Source organism: Polistes fuscatus, unplaced genomic scaffold (genome assembly GCF_010416935.1).
Source record: "Polistes fuscatus isolate 324 unplaced genomic scaffold, CU_Pfus_HIC Scaffold10, whole genome shotgun sequence".
Lineage (NCBI taxonomy): Eukaryota > Metazoa > Arthropoda > Insecta > Hymenoptera > Vespidae > Polistes > Polistes fuscatus.
The window spans coordinates 4012621-4034828 of NW_025112998.1; the positions used below are offsets into that span (position 1 = coordinate 4012621).

The 22208-nt window shown below is 38.2% G+C and overlaps 1 protein-coding gene and 1 long non-coding RNA gene across 2 annotated transcripts in view; both read left to right on the forward strand.

The window, feature by feature from the left end:
* Positions 1-2312: 2312 nt before the first annotated feature.
* Positions 2313-22208, forward strand: part of LOC122525944 — a 90029-nt gene continuing 70133 nt past the window's right edge. Inside the window, exons 1-8 of the mRNA XM_043648986.1 lie at positions 2313-2672; positions 4459-5346; positions 6226-6482; positions 6585-6972; positions 7118-7367; positions 7459-7650; positions 7746-8412; positions 8542-8638. Of these exons, the coding sequence (XP_043504921.1) occupies positions 4572-5346; positions 6226-6482; positions 6585-6972; positions 7118-7367; positions 7459-7650; positions 7746-8412; positions 8542-8638 (2626 nt within the window). The 5' untranslated portion in view covers positions 2313-2672; positions 4459-4571. The remainder of the gene's footprint in view (positions 2673-4458; positions 5347-6225; positions 6483-6584; positions 6973-7117; positions 7368-7458; positions 7651-7745; positions 8413-8541; positions 8639-22208) is intronic.
* LOC122526101 overlaps positions 20242-22208 on the forward strand; it is a 38733-nt gene continuing 36766 nt past the window's right edge. Inside the window, exon 1 of the long non-coding RNA XR_006305951.1 lies at positions 20242-20311. This is a non-coding gene — a long non-coding RNA (uncharacterized LOC122526101). The remainder of the gene's footprint in view (positions 20312-22208) is intronic.

Here is a 22208-nt window from a genome sequence, read left to right on the forward strand (position 1 = left end):
GAAAGATAGAGAAAATCATATTACAGTAATATCTGTTTATATGTACATAAAAAAAAAAAAAAAACTTACGATAACACCTATTGAGGGTCAAGCGAGTAAATGTCAAAAGTTCGCTAAAAGTCAAATCTGATTCAACAATCTTTGTGTACATTTATAAGCATATACCATCTTTGAAATAAGTCGTAATAAAAAGGAGACAAGTTAATTGCAGTGCGCTTTGCATCCAAAAGATAATTTACCAAGTAACAAGTCAGCGACATTTAATCTCTGAGAGAGAATAAGAGAAGAACGTTTCTCAATCAAAAAGCATAGTTATGGCGTCTCGAAAACCCAACCAATATTTCAATAATAAGAATAAGAAAAAAGAATAATAATATTAATAATAATGGTAATAACGATAATAATAATGTTAATAATAAATTAACGGTAATTTAATAATATTAATGAAAAATAATAATTGTAGTTTTCTAAAAGACGCCGTCTTCCTCTTTTATCTTCGATCAGTAGCGGTCCTGTTGTTACCATTACTGGAAAAAAAAAAACTATTGTTAAATTAATTCTATTATCTGATAGCATTCTATGAACCTCATGCGTGCGTGATGGCGGATAAAAATGATCGAGCGAAAGGGAATGAGAGAAAGAAAGAAAGAAAGATGAAAGTGTGAAAAATGTGTCAATCGTTTATAGTCATTAATCAATGCAAACAGACTTAGTTTATAAATATTTATAATAAAACGTAATAATAAATAGAGACGAACCTCGAAAGCTGCTGTATTTAAAATGTCTTAAGCGTTTTAAGCTTGGGCCACAGTCTTAGTATCCTATTTCTTTTATTTTAATTTTTTTTGTCTTCATTTTTTGATAAGTCATAAACTTGTGTTACCATCAAAATTTCTATAATGTTCTCACAGCGTTTCACGCACACACATACATATTATTATAAATAATAAGGCTACACTATTTCTATGAACAAAAATTCTGGAATGTAACACGGTTCGTTGAGTAATGCACATTCTTTAAAAATAAGTAAGACATAAACGTGTATGAAGATGAGTTTTGAAAGATCATATAAGAGATATGAAACAGTAAATTATATCAAATGATCGCGTTGCGATAAAAAAAGAAAATTACAAATATTCCCTGATGATTTTGTAACTTTGTTATCTTATCGATTAACCGATTTACATGTAATGCTGTAATCATTTTTCAATATCCTTTATCCCCATTAAAAAAAAAGAAAATGAATATATAAGAGTTTCTTTGTAAACGATGATGTGTGTTACTACGAACATAAAATATAGCTTTGTACTACTATTGCGTGTTTATTCAGTGCTCGTAAGATCGATAAAGAACAGAACAATATCATGAATTAGAAATATACAAAAAATAATTTCTTGTAATTTAATATCTCTGTATAATAATTCAGAATGTGGTAATTAGTAGTAGTAGTATATCTATATATATATGTATATTATCAATCTTTTCAAAAAATCGAGAAAAAATGTATTTCTAAAAATTCTAATTTGCAAAAGAGTATTTTTCAAATATTCCTAATTATTTTTGATTAATATTATAACAGGAATCCACTTAACACGGTGGCATTTTCAAACGAAGGTGATGCAACTTATAAAAGGTAATTTTTAGCGAACCGATATATATATTATATGTTGATTAAATATTGTGAAACATCGATGTTTCTGTTCTTAGTATATGTGCCTATTAACCTGATCCTTTATCCAAAAAGAGAATTTCTAAAATTGACTATTGAATTAAAAACTTGTCAACTACTGATTTTTTTCATTATGCAAAACAAAAACGTTTATTTTATTCTTATAAGTTAATAACAAATAGATCATAAATTTTTTTCCAAGCAAATTAATTAAATTAAATCGATAGTATAAAAGTAAATAATGAAAGAAAATAATCAATTAAGGTATGAATTTCAAAGATACCGCCAAAATGGTAGATAAAAATGGTAGATAAAAATATCTCACCTATTACTACGATCCTAAAATAAAAATCTAGAATCTTTCTCCCAGCATTAAAATACTAGATCGAATAAGCGCGCGATAGTTCTAATAAGATCACGAAGTAGAATGTAAGAAAGTAAGAAAAATCGATGAGTAGCGAGTGAGGGAAGTAAAAGAAAAATGTAGAGATCGCATTAAGCCGGTTGAGTTCGAAAGTGGCGCCAAAAGGTAAGGTGGCGTTAGTATCGCAACGATAATATGTATATGCGCATGCGTCGATGGCGTTGATTGGTTGACAAGTCGGCACTGTCATATGACGAAGCTGCGTGGCAGTATGGGAAACGGATTGCAATTTTGCAACATGGCGGTGAAGTGAGGCAAAGTCGAGGTGCCGTGCCCACGTAAAATGTATAGTTCGTAGTTTGAGAAGAGTCATTATCGTGTAATTAACAGACGCGTAGAAGTAACACGTGTCCAAGGATCGTTACATGGTGGATATTAAATGTAAATATGTACGAAAGGAGACGTAAAGTCAATTGGAAGGTGACACCCCGTGACTACGTGAGGTCTCGGAGCACGTATGGCAGAGACTAGAATACGAGATAAGAAAGGAAAGGTTTCATCCGAACGGCGAGGAAACGATATAAAATTATCAAGAAATCATCAGAGATGTTTTGGCCGTTCATCTCGAACTGTGAAAACGTGAGTGGATCATGAAAAATGGTTGACGAATTCAGTAGTAGCAGCGCTGGCCGCTACTTCACTTCGGCTCATTCGTTACTACTTTATGCCCATAGTGGTGCGCTGGTGGATGCTGGTGGTGGTGGTGTCGTCCTCATCGTGGGTGCGTATTTCGGTAGCCACGGGAGCCACCGACAATGCGTGCCTTTCCCCCTATTGTGTTTCCAACTCTTCTTCTTCTTCCGTGCCTCTCACGTTTATCCTACGATAGCTCCTTCTCTCTCTCTCTCTCCTCTCTCTTCTCTCTCTCTTTTCTCTCTCTCTTTCTCTTTCTTCTCTCTCTTGTTCTCTCTCTCTCTCTCTCTTTCTCTCTCTCTCTCTCTATCTCTCTCTCTCTCTTGCTCTTTCTCTCTCTTGTTCACTCACTCTCTCTCTCTCTCTTTCTCCCTCTGTTTCTCACACTCTCACGAGAAGCCGTCCCTTTGATCCGCGGATAACCTCGACCCGCCGTCGTACGCCGTTTTAACCTCTGACCCTATGCGCCAGACCCGTTCCCGGTCACCGAAAACGCGATTTACAAATGGTTCCGATCGACCACCACCATTCAACTGAACCAACGCTCGCTACAACCAACAGATTATTATCTTCGATTGTTTTTCTTTTTTTTTATTTATTTATTTTCTTTTTAACTTCTCGTTGAAAGAAACAGAAATATTTTTCTTTGCTTTCATTATGCTTACGGTGTACTTTACAAGCACAGTATTTAGTGCTGCTTCTTTGTGCTAACGAGGAAAGCGTTATCTTCTTACTCATAATCGTCGTAGTCTTCGTCGCCGTCGTCGTCGTCGTCGTCGTCATCATCGTCAGAAAATGAACGAAATTGTACGAATTGTGTGATAGTTAAACGATCATTCATTGATTCTCTGCTAGTTGTTTACTTGATAAATGATATTTCGTTTGTTTAAGATTCACCTTTTCCACTTTAGTTAATTTTTAATTGTTTTACCGATATCCGAAATGGTGTTTTCTGGTCGGTGTCGGTAAATGTCGAGTCAGCTATGCTCCAAAAATACCACATGTTACGGTATTCTAAAAGCATCGCACGTGCGGCACCTCGGTGCATCGTGAGATTTATTAAATTTTCTAAGTTATGCTTCCTAAAGAAATTGAATCTTTCCAAATGATATATATTAGTGATGCGACTGTGAGAATAAATGCTTTACTTTTATTCTCCTCTATAAATCTTATGGTAGTTGTTTTTGCATTGTTACTTCGCACTGTATATTCTAAGCGCTATAAAGATTTTACCAAGCCGCTCGCTGTAACTTAACTGTCTGAAAATTAAAGCGTTCTCTTTAAATAATGTGACTTTAATATCGAATTAATATTGATCGGAATATCAGCACATAATTTGATAACGTTTTATAGTTATTTTTATATATACTTCTTGATTGTAGTTTAATGCGTTAAAGTTTCTCAATAAAATGTACTATAGACTAATATAAAAGTTCATGTTGACATATTCGGCTGCCATGTGTTTTCTATATAGTCATCAAAGAATGAGGTCACAGCTGCATCCAAATAAACTCATTTACATACAATGCAACTACTTTAAAGTAGTTTGTCATATGTTTTTAAATTCAATCATTCTTTTCTAATTATATTTTTAATGTAATCATTGATTGCGTATAACATTCTTCCTTGTTAACTACCATGATATTACAATACAATCTAACATTAGGAATTTTATTTCTACAAATTTTTCTATTAGTATGTAATTATACTCTTTCTGTTTTTTATGTTACAGGCTTATACGAGAAGTAGAAACCTTCCTTGTAACTACAAGTTTTGATCGTGTATACGTGCCAAATACAAGGTTATAAAGCTTGAAGGCATGAAAAGACCCAATGGTTTCCTGACATGATGGATAGCAAAGTCTTTATTAAAACTGAGCCGGGACTCGAAGGGCAATCACTCCCAACTCCACAACCAAATCCACCCACCGATGACACCGGTGGGACAAAGATATGTTTTGTCTGTGGTTCCATAGGGCATGCCGATCAATATTGGCTGAGAGTGAAACCAAGTCCTGGCTCAAATGAACCTTATTTTCCATTTCTCGAAGCCCATGAACCACCGGCTGGATATTGCGGTGAAGGATCAAGAAGCGGAGCAGTCAAAGCATGCAATCTTTGTTACGCTCTGCTCTTGCAACAATGGGAAGGTTTCGAGCAAGAGGGTAGGCTCCATAGTGAAAGACTTTATTGGTTAAAAAGATGCGATGGTGGGCCTTTTACTGGAGCAGAAATGGCTCTTCAGGGTGAATATGCGGCTCAAGTTCTAGGGTTAACCAATGATCAGGCACCACAAATGAAACAAGAAAATCGGCCAGTGGGTGCTTCTCCACGGCTTCCACCTAGTTCACTATCACCCAGGGTGGAACAAACAAGACCACCATCGAATTCAGTTGAATTATCGAGACCCCATTCTAATATGGCAGAAACTCCAAGGCATTTAGAACAAGCAAGGCTCACTATGGAATCCCCACATCAGAGACTGCAGTCTCCTCATCAAAGGTTGCAAAGCCCCCGACAACCTGTTGAAGATGTTAAAATGTCTGAAGCTGCACTGGATTTAAGACATGGACCTAGGAGTTCGCCTGCACCTACAGCTGCTTTAACTCCTCAATCTCAAGGTAAATAATAATACAATAATATAATTTATTTTTTGTTATTTTTCGAAATTTTGTAAATTGAAAAGAATCGATAAGTACGACAGGAAAGAAAAATTAATTGCGATTATTTTAAATCTCCGTTACATTAACACCTTTGCATACATTTATAGTGGGAATTTAACAATTGACTATAGTAGCTGGTAAAATTAGATTAGATTCCTAATAATGGGAGTGCCTGATTGAATTATTATCGTACAGGACTAAACTACACTTTCTGAAATAACTTCGACGTGAGATCATGACGCGATATCTGATACGAATAAATGCCGCTTTTCACGTCTGAAGTAGTTATCTCTTTTTAGAATGTAGTTGAAACAAATAAGCGAATGTATTCGTTATTTACATTGGCCTTAGTCCTTCCGTTTAGTAATGTAAACGTTTTGTAAGTAAAGGTTAACAGTTATATAGATAACACTAAGAAAATTATTTCTCGCGAATAATTCTTCTAATGTATGCATAACCGATATACATGCATTAAGTTATTTCTTTGAAAGCATTAATTAGCTTGATTTTTTGTTTTTTTGTTTTTTTTCCTCCTTTTTTATTTCTTCTTTTCTTTTTTATCCTTCTTCTTTTTCTTCTTTTATTCCTATTTGAAATAAATATTTTCTTATTGCATAATCGCAACGATGGAAATAAATCTCATAACATAACTTGATTCAGTCGTAGAAAAATAATAAGTCTTAATGAATCTCTTAGTCGAGCGCATACATTGATAGTGCTTGCAAAAATATAAACATAAACTAGGCCACGTGCAGCATGATAATAGCGCTTCAAGCATATAAGGCATTGGAAATAAAACAAGAATGTTATGTTTATTATCGTTCATAACGTGTTCAGCCATCTACAGCGGTGGATCCTCCTCCAGTATTGGTACTGATATTTTGGATTTATCAATGCCGGACAAAAATTCAGTAACAGAAGTATGCTACATTTGCGGGGATGAATTCAAAAGAGGATCATTGAGTCACATCGCGGCAAAACCACTGCCAAATGTACCAAAACCTTCCGAAAGTCCTCCACCGTTTTTTCCATCATTGATGCTTCATCCGAGGCCAAGTAGGAGTCGACCTATGGACAGTGCTGGTCGAGTACAGGTACATATATGTATATCTTGTTGAATGTCTTTTAAATATTGACTCTATATTTAATTACTTACATCATTTCTTGCATACCGTTCATATTTTTCTCTCTTTTAGGCCTGTTCGGCATGTCAAAATCATCTTTTAGTACAATGGAAGACATATATGCGGCAGGGCATACCGCACGGCGATCGGAATTATACGCTTCGTAAACGAGCAACGCCCATGATGGACACGACTACTTTTATCTGTTATACGTGCGCTCTCGAGTACCCTTCATCCAGTATTAGACTGCTCTACTGCTGTTCTAATCCCGAAAAAGAAGCATACTTTCCTTTTATCTACAGTTTGAGACCCCCACCCGGAGCTAGTCCTATTAGTCCTCAGGGAATGGTACAAGTTTGTTCTATTTGTTACAAGGCTATTCCGCAGAAGCAACAAGTATTTGGCGGAGAGAACCACGAGGTACATCCTGTCGGACAAAGTATGGATTATCGACTGCAAGGTAACAATTACGTAACAAACTAAGTCTATTTCTTACATGTTTGTATTTATATATATGCACATATATACAGTTATATGACGTTATCTCTATCTTTGTGTTATTTTCTTTTTTTTTTTTAAACCATATTGTTTTTATCTTTCGCAAGGTCTTTTGCCACGTCCAGCCATTGCAAAATCACCAGCCAATTCCGCTGGTAGTGATATTCGGTTTAAGCCGTACGATTTAAACAAATCGACTGCTGCCACAAATAAGCAACGCACCGTAAACCTTAAAGCTCCTACTCTGGGCCAACGAAATTCTCCTAGTAATGGTCCCGCTGAAAACGGTACCGTCGTTGGCCAAAATTATAGGTGCTATATTTGCGAGAGATTATGTTCTCATACACATATGGAATGGTAAGTTTATTTTCATAGATCACGTTATTCATGTTGTCGTAAATCTGCATTATAATCTACATTACAATGATTTTTCTTTTATTAACACCAGGTTGTCTACGAGTCCAGAGGGAATGAATTCACACGCTATGCATTTTCCGTGTTTAAGAGGGATGGCACGTACTTCCGAGAATGCTTGCATGGATAGCCATGGAAGAGTATTAGCTTGTAGTCATTGTGTGACTCACCTAACGCTTCAATGGGAAAGTATGGATGCAGATCGCGTTCCTTTAGAACGCCGCAGGTGCGTTTAAATTTAACTTCATTCGTTTGTCTTAATATTATATATTGTATATATTATAGAATTTATTTTTCGAGCTTAAACATTTCTTTTTCCAGGTATGATATTCCTAGTCCACATCCAAACGGTGATGTGAACCGCTCAATTGCCACTCCACCGAGTACGAGTTCGGATCGGACATTCGGTAGTAATCCTGGTACATCGAGCAGCTCGATCTATTGTTTCCTATGCGGTTTACACAGCGATTTAACGCTCGCGAGAGTTTTGTACGGGCATCCTCAGGGTCGCAACGCCCCATACTTTCCCGAATTATTGCGTCACAACTCGCCACCAAACGCGGAACAACTCAGGGAAGATGGTTCGGCGTTGGTCTGCACTTTCTGTTATCACACCCTTCTTGCGCAATGGCGTAGATACGAATCTCAGCAAATCGTTGGTAGACAGTACAACACTCATGATTATTGCTGCTACGTTTGCGGCATTACGACCTACAGAAAGCGCATTCGAGCATTGCCCGTTAAGGATTTCCCATTCCTAAGGTATCACAAACAACCGGAAAAAAGTTTGCTATTAGAGAACGGTGACTTCGCGGTGGTCTGTCTAGATTGTTACGAAACTTTACGTACGCAAAGTCTCGAATACGAGAGATGGGGATTACCCATAGAAAAAAGAGAATACAATTGGATCGTACAACCTCCTCCGCCTGAAGATAGTCCTGACGCTTCCATCGCTAGATTACCTTCTGGGGAGAGATCTGAGAAGGTGGTGAGTCTTTACTTTATATATTTTCTTTGTTTTTTTCTATTTCTTTTTTTTTTATCCCTAATTGACGATACATTTGATTATTATACGAAATATACGAGTTGCTATAGTTTATCTTTGACATTTGTATAGGTTCCTCAAACTTTGACTGTCAGACCGGCACGAAAAAATTGTTCGCCAAAGGCACCAGACAAAAAGATTCCTACCAAGGCTCCGGATAAGGATCAAGGTAAGTTACTATAAATATTGTTTTGTAGACAATCTAAAATGATAACGAAGAGCGAAGATATCAAAGAATTTTTAACCAGGAAAGACAGAAGATTAATTTCATCGTAATTTCTATATTATTTTAACAAAGGAAGAGTTTTTCTTCGTTCAAACGTGCCATGAAAATTAGATCAATTTACATAATAAGAACCATCTTGGATTTTTCGATGTTATCCAACTATAATTTAACGTTATCTACTACAGAGACGCACTTATTCTTCATTTTTCGCTCTTCTATTCGCTCAAAGTCTTATATGCATTTTATTAAACCACAACGCAACTTTCAAGAAAACAAATTTCAATTTTACGATCGATAAATTTGTAAGAATATTATTTTATTCAAGATGATCGATATTGTACTTGTACGTTTCATCGATGACAATGTCAACGTCGTTTAGAAAACATGATCGTCTTAGATATAAACGTTTCTAAGACATCGTTTTGTGAAAATGTTCTATCAAGATGAAAAGAAAGATGGTAGAAAAATGTGAAAATACTTTTCGCTTGGTCGATGCTGAAACAACGGCCGACACTCTCTCTCCCTCTCTCTCCTTATTCTCGTTCTCCTCGGCTCTTCGCGCTTTTTAAGGGGGTTGTAAGTGTATATACATATGTATATGTATAGATATACCTGTGTAACTCTATAGATACACCTACTCGTAGAAAGATACATGAACGTCGATGAGGCCGAGGGTAAGAGGTAGAGAACGAGACAGAGGGTGAGTGGATGAGACGTGAGTGAAGCTCTTAAAAATCCGACAGACAAAAGGATACTGACGGTCGAGAGCCATCCAGGAGGAGAGGGCCTGATGGTTTGCGTTCGAGTGAATTCACTACCTCTTTTTACCTTCTTTCCTCTATATTTTCTTCTTTCCTTTATCTTTTCTTTTGCTTTCCTCAACCCCCTTTCTAACTCATACCCGCAAAATCTTTCCTTTCTTTCTTTCTTTCTTCCTTTTTCTTTTATATATTTTTTTCCCCTTTCTCTCTCTTTCCCTCTTTCCTTTTTTGTTTTTGTTATTCTTGTCCCAATGTTTCTTACCTAACATTCTTTTTCGCTCGAGGTTACGATCGGTCTTCTAGTTTGTTGGTCGTTTCGTTGATCGGTTTGCCGATAATCTCAACGAGAAATATGAACCAGTATATACGTTTCCCCTATGCTAATATGAAAGAAGGAAGTAACTAAAAATTTTTCAATGCATAAATGCATCATTTCTTTCGCTTCCTTTAGGGTATTTATTTTTTAACGATAGATAAAAAATATATTAGGAGATTGCTTGGTATATAGTACGTGATTTATTTCTTGGGGGTCTAACGTTTCCGTAGCATTAGGCCAAATGGATCGGACAGGAGATACCTTTATCAAGGTTAAGACTGTAAGAGTATTGTAGGATTGAGGAAGATGTTTGGATCTCATTAAGCTTTCACAAGGGTTCCTTGTTTCCAGCCACTTTGCTTGGAGTTCCGGCTATTTGTATGATTTCCTCGAAATTCTCTAGGAAAAACAACCTTTACCTTGATATTTTACGATACGATACGATACGGTTTTACTCGGGGTAACTTCTTATTTTTTTTCTCTTTTTTTTGATATATTTATTACATCGTTATTTATTATTATTATTATTATTATTAAAAGTTAGATATATTTCTTGTTGTTGTTACAAGATAAATTGGCAGGTAAGCTGCACTAAATTTTTCTTTTTCTTTTTTTTTTTACAACCTAACTTTTTATTATTCTTTCCTAACTTTTTTATTGTTGTTGAGCATAGTAAAAATAAAAAGGAAGGAAGTTACAAACGGGTGCTTCTCTGAAACACGTCAAGGCCGTCAAGGATAACTTGAAGGTTTTATCCGCCGAGCTTCTTATGCATACATATAGTGTGCATATAATGTATATATATATATATATATTTCTTAAGAAAACAAACCCGAAGGCATCGTGACTGGCGTCTGGTTTCGTTAAGGTTATTCCGTAACGTTTGGAGTTTCCTGGTTTTTTCTTTTTGTTCTTCTTTTTTCTCCTCTTTTTAACCCTCTCTTTTTTTTTTTTAGCTTATCGGCAAACGAAAAGCCCTGCAACGCGCGTAACTTTGCACCAAGTTCATTACTTTTAGCTTGCACGCGTGCACCGTAAGAATCCTGCATTTGAAGTCATAAAACAACATTTGCTTTAGAAGCACTGTTATTAATAGTCGAGTCATTTCCGAGGGAAATCCAAAATAGGTTGGCAAAGATTCACCATGACGTAGGACTATTTTTATTACCTTCCCTGATGTATCTTGCAATAATAATCACACTCGTAATGGAAAGAAAGTATTAGAAATCCATATATTTCCTTTTGTTCAGGTGTTCCTAACAACAATAATAACAACAACAACAACAATAACAAAAATTCATTTCTTTTGATGCCAGGTTTTTACCTATTTCTTCTGGATTATTTTCTTGATAAAAATTTTCGTTCATTTAATAATGAATTCCAAATGGTATGGCTAAACTACCACCACCACCAACCCTCCATGATGGTTCCACCGTTTTAATATACCGCAGAGAACTCTCGGGTTTGCGTAAATTCGTGACGCTTATATATACTGGGACTTATCCATGATATTCTCTCTTGGGACGCTTAAGTCTCGTTCGACTATATCTTTCTCTCGTTCTTTCGTAAAGCCTCATGGAAACAGGATTACACGCGCCAAGAAATATATACTGGACTCACTTTCGAAAGAAAAAACGAGATAATCGATAGACACACACACACACATACACATATATAATCGTTCGATCTATTTCCTACTAGAAGAAGACTTGCTAATCAGATACGATTATCTATTCCATCTTTTAATTTTTATCATTTTCTTTTTTTTTTTTTTTATCCAACGATATCTCTAACCAAGTATCTCGCACAATTATATTCATTTCCTGCTGAGAGATATATTTTAACTCTTCTTTAGATTTGCGATCGTATATTGCTTCCACGTTTATCCGATAAAGAGAACAGAATAATAATCGATATAATTATTTTATAAATAGAAGAAGAAGTAGAAGAAGAAGAAAAAAATCATCTAATTTCCTTCATTAAATGTTGCACAGTGATGCGATAAATCCTGAGAGTTTATCATTCCCGCAAAATTCTAGTAGAAATATATATATAGATATATAGATATATAGGTAGATAGATAGATAGATAGAGGAATGGGAAGCGAAGAAAGGATTGAAAAGGAAGGATCAAGATCAGGAGGTTGATCAGGGTCAATCGGTTCGACTTGGAGAGAGAGGTAGAAAGCGATGTCGAAGGTGTCGAAGAGACTTAGCAGAGGGCTTAAGCGAGAGGATCGAACCGCTACACTGCTGGCAGCTTAGGACGTGAGGGTGGTAGGAAAGCTCTTGGAGGAAAGTACGGAACATGTTGAAACGAGGGTTGGGAGAAGGAGGAAGAGGAGGAGAACAGAACAGAAGAGAAGAGAAGAGAAGAGAAGAGAAGAGGGTGTCGAGAGATGAAGGGGGTTAGAGGCACCCGCAGCGTGACACCGCATTGCGCCCACTTGCCAACCCCGGCCGACGCCTAAATTCGAATTAGCGAGCCAACTCCGCGGATTCTCGTCAGCTAACCCTCCTTTTGTGGCACCCCTACTAGTGGGACATCGTTTCTCTCTCTCTCTCTTTCTCTTTCTTTTTCTTTCTTTCTCTTACTCTGTATGTTCTGAGCAGAGAGAGGTTAAAGTAGTAGTAGTCGTTTTACTCCTCCCTTAGGAATCGATATCAACGTCATCGAGTGCCTAGCCTCGCTCCTTCTACCCTCGTTTGAAGCTTCCTATTGGGGTGATACTAGGGGAAGGGGTTCCTTCTGCATCCCTCTCTCTCTCTCTTCTCTCTCTCTCTCTACTTGTCTTTTCTTCCTTCCTGCTTCTCTACCACCCTCCCTCCTCCCTCCACCATCCCTGTTTCGCTCTGATAGCGTCGCCTCTTCTTGTACCGTCTTCGCGTTTACTCTTCCTTTCCAGGCACGCTGCCAAAAGGCTCGATTTCGACGTAGATTCTCGTTCAATTCGTAGTTCTCCTATCCCTTTTGAAAGGCTCTCGATCGTCGTCCCTGAGACACGCTAACTTTCAAAAAGCATTTATTCGCTGAGTAATCTTATTTTAATGGATTTTCCTACGGCCGAATTTTCGGTCGGTCGGTCGGTCTCGTTGCTATAAAAAAAAAAAAAACAAAAACAAAAACTAAAGTATGATGTAATTTTATTTTAATTCGCATACTTTTGTATGATGTAATTTTATTTTAATTCGCATACTTTTAACTGCGTTATTAACGTTGTTTTTCATTTGTTTAACAAACAAATGTGACTCTCTTCTAACGATGACAAATAAATTTATCAATCAATATTGTGTGTTGGACACTCTTTTAGGTAATGTTTGCATTTCGTGTACGAAAGATGTTCATCTAACCAGTCGGTGGTGTACAATGTCTTTAACACGAATTATGAAGAGAATGAGAGAGAAAGATAGTAGTAGTAGTAGTAGTAGTAGTAATAGTAGTCGTGAGCTCCGTTGCTGGGTTTCGTGTTAATAATTAACCACCGACTGCCGTTCCGGAGTAGTAGCTTTTACAGGGATCCCTCGCGGTCGTCTCCACGGATCGTTTCACTCGGGACACGAACTTGGAGCTAGGCGTTCCCGTTTTCTCCCTGTTCGTCGTTCCACCAGGAAAACGGATGATTCGCGACCGTGAACGTCACGAACGACGACGACGACGACTAAGTGTTAACTCTCGAGGGTATTAACGAAATATTAAATACAAAGTACATACGCACACTATCTACCGTAATGGTACGTTTATCGATATTTCATATGTATTATTAATGGGGATTGCTGTTAGGGAGGGAAAAAGTCGTGAGAAAAATCGCATTGAAAATTTATTCCTCACCCCTTTTTGCTCTATCTCTATCTCTCTTTCTCTTTCTCTTTCTCTCTCGAGCATTCGTCGACGTAGAAATTTCATTATCACGCTCGCACTGTCCCCGACATTTTTTCCTATAATTAAACGCATCTCGCGAGTCCTGGTAATTCCGTATACCCGGTTGAAAATAATGGAAATAACGTGGGATGCGTTAGAAGGACGAGAACAATTGGCCGGGAACTAGAAAGAGAAGGTACGAGATAGTAGAGCAAAGCGCGAAGAGTAAAATAAGGGGAGAAGAGAGGAGGAGGATGAGGATGAGGATGAGGATGAAGAGGTGGAGGTGGGGGTTGGCTTTGCATCGAAAATTTCAACGCTCGAAATGGAAAATTTATTGAGCCGTAAAAGCCATAAACGATACATTAACATCGTACGCTTTGAACGTTCAACTAAAATCAAGTCTCATTATCATCCTTCCTCTCTTCCCCTTGCCACCCCCCTCCACTCTCTCTATCTATCACCCTGTTTCTCTCTCCTTCTCTTTGTAATCGGCTGTATCGGTAGAACGAACGCATTTAGAAATTTGGACAAAATGAATCCCTCTCTGAAAAGAGAGTACGAAGTACGATCGATCGATCAATAAATCAATAAATCAATCAATCAATCAATCGATCAATCAATGTGATCCAATTAAAATATACACGTAGAACAATAGAAATAAAACGTGTATTTCTTCTCATCTCTATATATACGAATCACTTTTAACGATATGTATTGAGGTGTGTTCGGGGGTAGTTACCCTTCTCTCGTTCGAGCGTGATAAAAATAATACAGCTTATTAGCCCCCCCGAAGGCAGGAGAGTGAAAGTTGGTTGAGACTAGCAGCTAGCTTGCTAGCTAGCTAGCTAACAGCCAAGCAAGCAAGCAAATATGGGAGTGAGAAGAAGACTCGAGCCGGGTACAGACCGTTTGTTCGTTGGCCCATGCAAGTTCGTAGAGGAGAGAACAGAACGAGACGGGGGTGAATGAGACGAGGAAAAGAGGGTGCCTGAGAGAAAGAGAGAGAGAGAGAGTTAGAGTCAGAGGGTTGGTGGGAGAAAGAGGGGTAGTTCTCTGTCGCCGGCACGCATTGATTTTGCTCGACAGACAGCCGCCTCCTGTTGGTCTCTCTGAACCTAACTGTTCGCCGTTTCACCCTCTTACTCGCACTTACTATCCCTCTTTCTCTCTCTCTCTCTCTCTCTTTCTCTTTCTCTCTGGTATCTCGGCAACCCCTCACACCACAAAAGTCTCTCCCTCTCGCAGCACGCGTCGAGGATTTACAAAAGCGCGCCACGTATCGCGCAAATAGCAAGGCGGCGAATGATATTAGCGTCCTATCGGCACTCTTTTTCTTCTGGGCTCGAACGAGAGAACAAAAAAAAAACAAAAATAACGAAAGAGATAAAAAAAAAATGATAGAGGATATAGGATTTTTTTTGCGTCGAAGATTTTTTTGTTGTCGTTCTTTTTGATTTTTAAACGCGTCTTCGTTTCGCGTGGAAATTTCGGCATTATTTTTATGTTCTCGCGAGGATGTGCGATGGAGATATAAAATAGATTCAATTTCGTTGGAAGAAAATTTGATTAATTCAAATAGAATCGATATTAGACGGTCGGTTTTCAAATAGATTCTTGATTAAATAGATACGATATTTTTACTATTGCTTTTTATCGAATACGTACGATTTATCGTTCCATTGGTCGTATTTTATTTCTCAAAAAAAAAAAAAAAAAGAAAAGAAATAAAAATAAATAGAAAGAAAAAAAAAGAGAGAGAGAGAGAGAGAGAGAGAAAGAAAGGAAAGAGAACGATCGCTATCGGATCGATGTACACGAATTTGCATCAGGTAAATGGACTTTTCAAGTTCGGGACTTTGTCACGAGATTTCATCCCTATCTAGCGTTTTCCTCTAGTTTTTTCTCGCAAAGATCATTTTCGCGTAACATCGTCGATCCCTTTTTTGGTTTCGTTCGGGTCGAATTTAAACGCATCCAGCAGTAGGGTAGGAGGTAGGTAGGTAGGTAGGTAGCGTTTATCGGTAAAGGTTCGATTGAAGAAAAAGCAATTTTCTTTTATGGCACGCGAAGCCGCTATTTGCTTTAATCTTCGAACGTAAACGAAGAGCAGAAAAAGAGTGAGAGAAAAATAGAATGAGAGAGAAAGAAGAAAAGAAAAGAAAAAAGAAAAAAGAAGAAAAGGAAAGAAAAGAAAAGGACGAGTGGTTATCGGCTTAACGATAAACTTTATTTTCCATGTCAGTTTATTGGACCGCCGGCACGTTTCGGTACGATAGCTCCTGGGTATCTGTTAGTTTTCTTTCACGATGCAACCTACTCGATTAATTGCCACGCCAAACGTGAAATATTGCGCAAAACTTAAATACTAGATATATTCCCTAAGCGTTTATGATAAGAGAACAACTTTGCTGTATTATAATAATCTTTCTTTCCTACTCTTTTTTTTTTTATTTTCTATTTTTTTTCTTCTTCTTTCCTTTTCTCTCTCTCTCTCTCTTTCATATTAACTCAGTTTTTTCGAAGGCTCCGTAAAAGACAATCGTGTTCATTTGCGTGAAGCGAACGAACGCCACGACTAAAATTACAGCCTTCGTTTGGTATAATAAATGTGTGGACGACCGTTACGGCGCGCAAACTTAATGGTCAAGTCAAATTATAAGGATAAGATAACGGACACTGGCATTCGTCGTAACGTTAGAGTAACACGGCTTACATAATAATAACAATAATAAGAAAATTGTCGATAATGGACTTAAACTCTTTACTTTTTATTTTTTTCTATTTTTTTTTCTTTCATTCTCTTCCCTTCCCTCCCCTTCCCTTCCCTTCCCATCGTTTCTTTTTAACTTCTTATCATTTGCCACCGACGAGTCGGTGTTTTTTTCCTTCCAAAGTTTTGGAAAGATCGCGGCTCACCGTTGTTCGCGGCTTGTTTTATAACGTGAAAACGCGAACCATCGGGAGACTATTTTCTCGGTGGTGTATATAAAGTGAACTTTGACTTCGGAGTAAAGTGGTCGATTCCTATGGCTTCCTTCACCATGTAATGAACTTTACGAGCGTTGCACCGTGATTTCCGTAAAGCGCTAATCATCGGTGAATGGGTCAATCATAACAGTTTTACGAGCGGCTCGATCATGCCGCTACTGCAATTTTCATCGTGATTCAGCGTCGTATTAACGTGCGGCGTTATATTTGTGTGTTGTGTGAATGTATGCATGTATATATATATATACATATGTGTGTGTGTATATATATCTTCTCTTCTATGTTTTCTTTTTTCTTGGCTCGATTTCTTCTTCTTTCTTTCCCTCTTTCTCTCTCTATCTATCTATCTATTTGAAAACCACATATATTACCGAGAAAGAACATGCACACACGTTCTCCTCCATTAGAATTTGCACGAGTAATTTGACTTGGAACTAAAAGGATATTGGCAAATAATGATATTTGAGTATTTAAGTAAGTAAGTAAGCAAGCAAGCAAGCAAACAAGCAAACAAGAAAGCAAGTAAGTAAGTGAGTAAGTACTACATCTATTCGTTTTATTTAACTCGTTATTAGGTGATACAAGAAAAGAAGAGGGATAAGTTAGATAATAGGAGAAAAATTCAGGACGATCATTCGATTTGCCCTTACCTCGTTTCCGTTCGAATTTTATGGTAAAGGAAAAGAGGGAGGGATAAAGATGGGGGCTTAACGATGACGAGTGTGACACGAGCAGGGTTCGTCGGAGTGCCTGGATTTCGACTAACACTCGTAAGGGGGATGGTAGAAGTCGAGAGAGGAAATTGAGGGAGGGGGTGGATGAGTACGAAAGGGTGGGTAGGAGGAAGAGGGAGGGGCAGGAGAATCTTTCTCTCTTTCTCTCTCTCTCTCTCTCGCCAATTTCGTTTCTGCCTCTGGCACAGCAGCGCGTGCCGCTTTGACGCCAGATGGCTTCGTAAAGGAAGAACAGAGACAGGACATCTTTCCTTCCTTCCTTCCTTCCTACCTTCCTTCCTTCCTTCCCCCTCTTCTTACCTCCCACTCTATCCTGATTCTATATCGCTCTTACAAGAGTACAGATGGTTATGTAAGAAGGGTAGAAGGGAACACGATACCGGATATCAAACTCAGAGTGGAATTCTGGATATTATAAACTTCTGCGCAAAAACGACGATAATAAAAATAAAAAAAGTATAACTTCAAAAATAAAAAAAAAATAAAGAAACAAGAATATTGATTTTATTTCAATGTTTAATTATCATGACTTTGAAAAAAATTTACATTCGAAATCGGTACGACTTTAAAACTGTTGTTGTAACTACTTATTATACGTATGCATTAGCTTTCAATTGTGTCTCTTGAAAAATTCATTAATTCGAGAAATAGCTGTGTTAAAGCTTGGGACGTATTAATTAATTTTCTTATTAATTTGTTTTTTCTTTGTTTGCGATACTAGTATACAACAAATTACATTTAATTTATACATATTGGCATCGGAAGGTCACAAAAATTAATTCACTTTTCTATAGTCCGTGTGAAAATGCAAATAAAAAGAACAAAATTTCGCGGCTCGTACTAACAATAAGTATTAACTTGTTTACTTGTGTGTATATATGCACCTAATGACGTCGAATCGGCTGCGAGACGGTGAACACGCGAGGGAGATTGAAGTAGTTAGGATGACGAGGAGTTAGGGGAGGAGGAAGAGGACGAGGCGGAGGGGCGAGGGGAATATATTTTAAAAGAACGCGCGTAACAACGTGTGACGGGTTCTCTTCCTCCGAAAGGCGCAGTCAAGGCGAAAGCACAAGGCAAGCAAGCAAGCAAGCAAGTAAGTAGGTGGTGGTGGTAGTTTGGGAGGAAGAGGAGGAGGAGGAGGAGGAGAAAAGGCATCAGCATCAGCAGCAGCAGCAGCAACGGCGTCAGGGAGACACCCCCTCCTATCCTCTCCCTCCATGTCTTTCTCTCTCTTTCTCTCTTTTTCTCTCTCTCTGTCTCTTTCTCTCTTTTCACCCTTCGTCGTACGCTTTCTGTCTCGCTCGTTCGCGCGTTAGCCGATCTCGGTCGAAGCACGGTAAACGTACTCAGGGTAGCTCGGTGGTGGGGGTAAGGGCAGTACGGAGACGTACGAAGCGCGTCGAACTTCGTTCGGGTTGGCTCAGTCGCGTACGAGCCGCAGCCGACGACGCATCGTCGTGTGTCGAGTCATCCGAATAAGAGTAAACGAACGTTTAAGTATAATACACAAGTATAGAAAAGATATAGATAGAACTAGTGATAGACACATATATACAGTGGAGAGGAGAGACAAATAGAGTAAGAGGGAGATCGCGTGGATAAAGCAAGCAAGCAAGCGAGCGTGCGCGAGTGCAACTGGCGATAAACTACACCAATTGATACACAGGACAGAAAAACACACGTCGTCAACGAATCGTACGTCGAGAATGGATTTTTTCGAGGATTTACGAGACTTTTCGAGGAGTATCGGAGCAAAGCGAGCGCAAGCGCGAGCGTAGGCGTCGTCGTAGTGTCGTCGTGTTGTGTAGTTGTGTGTAGTTGTATAGTTGTGTTGTAGTTATCGTCGTCGTGTTAGTTGAGAGGACCCTACGGCCAACTTGATTCTTTTTTTCTTTCGTCCCTCCTCCACCTCCACCTCCTCCTCCTTTCCCTTTCAACTTCTCCCCTTACTTTCGTACTCGATTTTCGCGCGAGTCGCACGTTTTACCCTCCTTGACACGAGCAACGGTTATTATATTATTACTTATGCAAAACTTGCGCGTGAAAATATATTTTCGTTTGCCGGTACCCGGCGAAGCGTTCAGTCAATTAGCCCCCTAATGCCGCGACCTGCCGCGTCGGTCTCGGCCAATTAAGTGGTGATTAGTGCATCGGTCCCCCCCTCCCTCTACCACCAATCTACCTATCTACCACCAACCCTCCTAAATCCCACCAGTTCTCCACAATCCACATCGTTACTAATACTACTCTTCTTTTATCACATTTTATTATATCTATTCTCCCTATTCTCATTTTTGTTGACGAGTAAGAGATTGTACTTTATATTATTTTCTACGACCTCTTTCTCCTCCTTTTCATTTTTCTTTCATCGTTGAACGACGACAAATTGTGTTTCCAAAAGTTCATTTAATATTTTCACATAGATCGCGTAAATTACGCAACTGTTAACCCCCCTTCCCCCTATCCAAAGAAGTGGAGAAATCATTTCTAGAGACGAACAGTGTGTAAAATCCCAAGGACTTTTAACTACGAAACGAATTGAAACGAAAGTTTGATGTAACTCCCTAGAGTAGCGTGAAAATTTTCGTTTTCTTTGACAAAAAGAGAAAGTAAGAAAGAAAGAAAGAAAAAATAAATAAAAGAACAGGGGAAGGGAAAAAGAAAATAAGAAGAATAAAACAAGTGTTTTGTGAAACGTAAAGAAGAAAAGTTACCGCGCCTACGTGTTGAAGAAAGGACCAACATAAGGAGAGTGAAAAAAATGCGCCTCGAGGTCACGAAGGAAAGCAAGCCTCCTCGTGGCACCTTCTTTTTCTTCTTCTTGTAGCTTCGGGAGGAGGATCTCGTTGAAAGGGGGAGGTGAACTGTGAGAAAAGTGGCACGATGGAGTTCCGGGCGCCATATCCGCTCTTGCATCCCTCCCACGCTGCTGGACATCCTCACTATTATTCAGGTACTTTAGCAAGGACATCTTGACGACATTGGTCCCTTTAAAAGATATTTCTCTTTTATTTCTTGGCTATTTCTTTATTTTTATTTATTGATTTACTTATTTACTCATTTATATTATTCTTTATTTTATTTTATTTTATTTTATTTCTTTTTTTTTTAGAATAATTAACACGCTCACATCGAAAATAAGTTACGAAAGATTAATTATTTTTAAAGAAATAATGATTTAAATAACTGATTATTATAAATCGATATAGTTTTGATAATCGTATATCAAATGTAACTCGTATTATAGGAGATTATTATTGCTTTGAGAATACCGCAAAGTGATCGGAACGCGAAAACCGTGAAACGAATGAGATATCTTAGCGTGTAGTAAATTAACTATCTCTCTCTCTCTCTCATTCTTTTTCTCTCTATCTCTCATTGATTTTACTGATTCCATGAAGCAGAAGTAATAGCTAGCAGCAGCAGCAGCAGCAACGGCACCAGCAATTTCGTGCTTAGAGAGCTAGAAATTATTGTCAAAGTAAGGACGAAGTAAAAATCTTTTCTCGACGAATCTCGACGATAGATTTCTGTGTCTGTTAATTGGAAAACTGCTAATTTCGCGGATGCGCCAACGCCCGAGAAAAGGTAGAGAGAAAAATAAAAGAAAGAGATAGATGGAAAAAAAAGAGTAAGAGAAAGAAAGACACAAAGTGAGAGAATGATAGAAAGAGAGAGAGAGAGAGAGATGTAGTTTTCAACGAGATCAAGTTTCTTTGCACGAGAAAATTAATTTGCGGAAAACCGAGCGCTCGTTTGCTCTATCCTCGCTCGCCATCGCATTTGCCTTTCTCCGAAGTTCTCTTTCAGCGTGTCTCGATTGACCTGTTGGTTGAAAAGAGGTAAAGTTAGGTGGGGAGAAAAGTGTTAAAGAGAAAAAGAGTGAGAGAGAGAGAGAGAGAGAAGGAAGGAACTAAAATAAATAAAAAGAAAAAAAAAGGAAGAAGAAAAATAGCCCCGGCGGAAGGAGGAAAAAGAGAGAGAGAGGGAGAGGGAGAGAGAGGGAGAGAGAAGCGCGAGTTTAACTGACTTTACCGCAAAAGAGATTCCGTACATTCCGGCGAATGGTGGCAATTTTCTTAACTACTTCGTCGCTCCTGTAATTTGAGTTATCGTCACACCGAGAAAGCTTCCTCCTTCTTCTCCTCCTCTTCCTTCTCTTCCTCCTCGTCGACGGGTAGAGAAACAGCAAAGATGAGATGTCCTCGATGTAATTTATTCGTTTCACCGCAGTCACCTCCTCCTACTCCTACTTTTTTTTTTCTCTTTCTACTGCTGTCAGTTCCTTTTTTTTTTCTTCCTTTTACCGGAAACCCTCAGAAGAACGCGTTTCTCTTCGTCCTTTTATACCGACACGAAAATAGAGTCTCGTTCGTCCCCATGACGCGTTCCGCCGAGCGGAAAAACTGAATTATTCGAAAGTTTATCAAATGCGAGAGAGAGTGAGAGAGAGATAGAAGAAAGAGCATCGATTTTAAAATCGTCCCACGTATACAATCGTGCGAATTATTCGCTTATCTCTCTATCGTAATATAACGCGTTATCGTTTCTTTATCGATCGTACCTTTTTTTTCTTTTTTTCTGTAATTTTTATACATATAATTTACGATACTTACGTTAATATTATATCTTATCGTTCATATCTATCGTCAACTACTCGTCGTTACGAGTCTTTTGGATAAAATTCAACTGGTGGAATGAAGAGGAATGGTGGTGGGAATATATTTCATTGAACCTTTCAGTTAACTCGAAAAAAAAAAGTATCGATTGTTTATAATTTATTATATCGTTATACGATAAAATTCGAACGATGATAAGAACCCCTGCGTCGGCACATTTTTCTTCTCTTT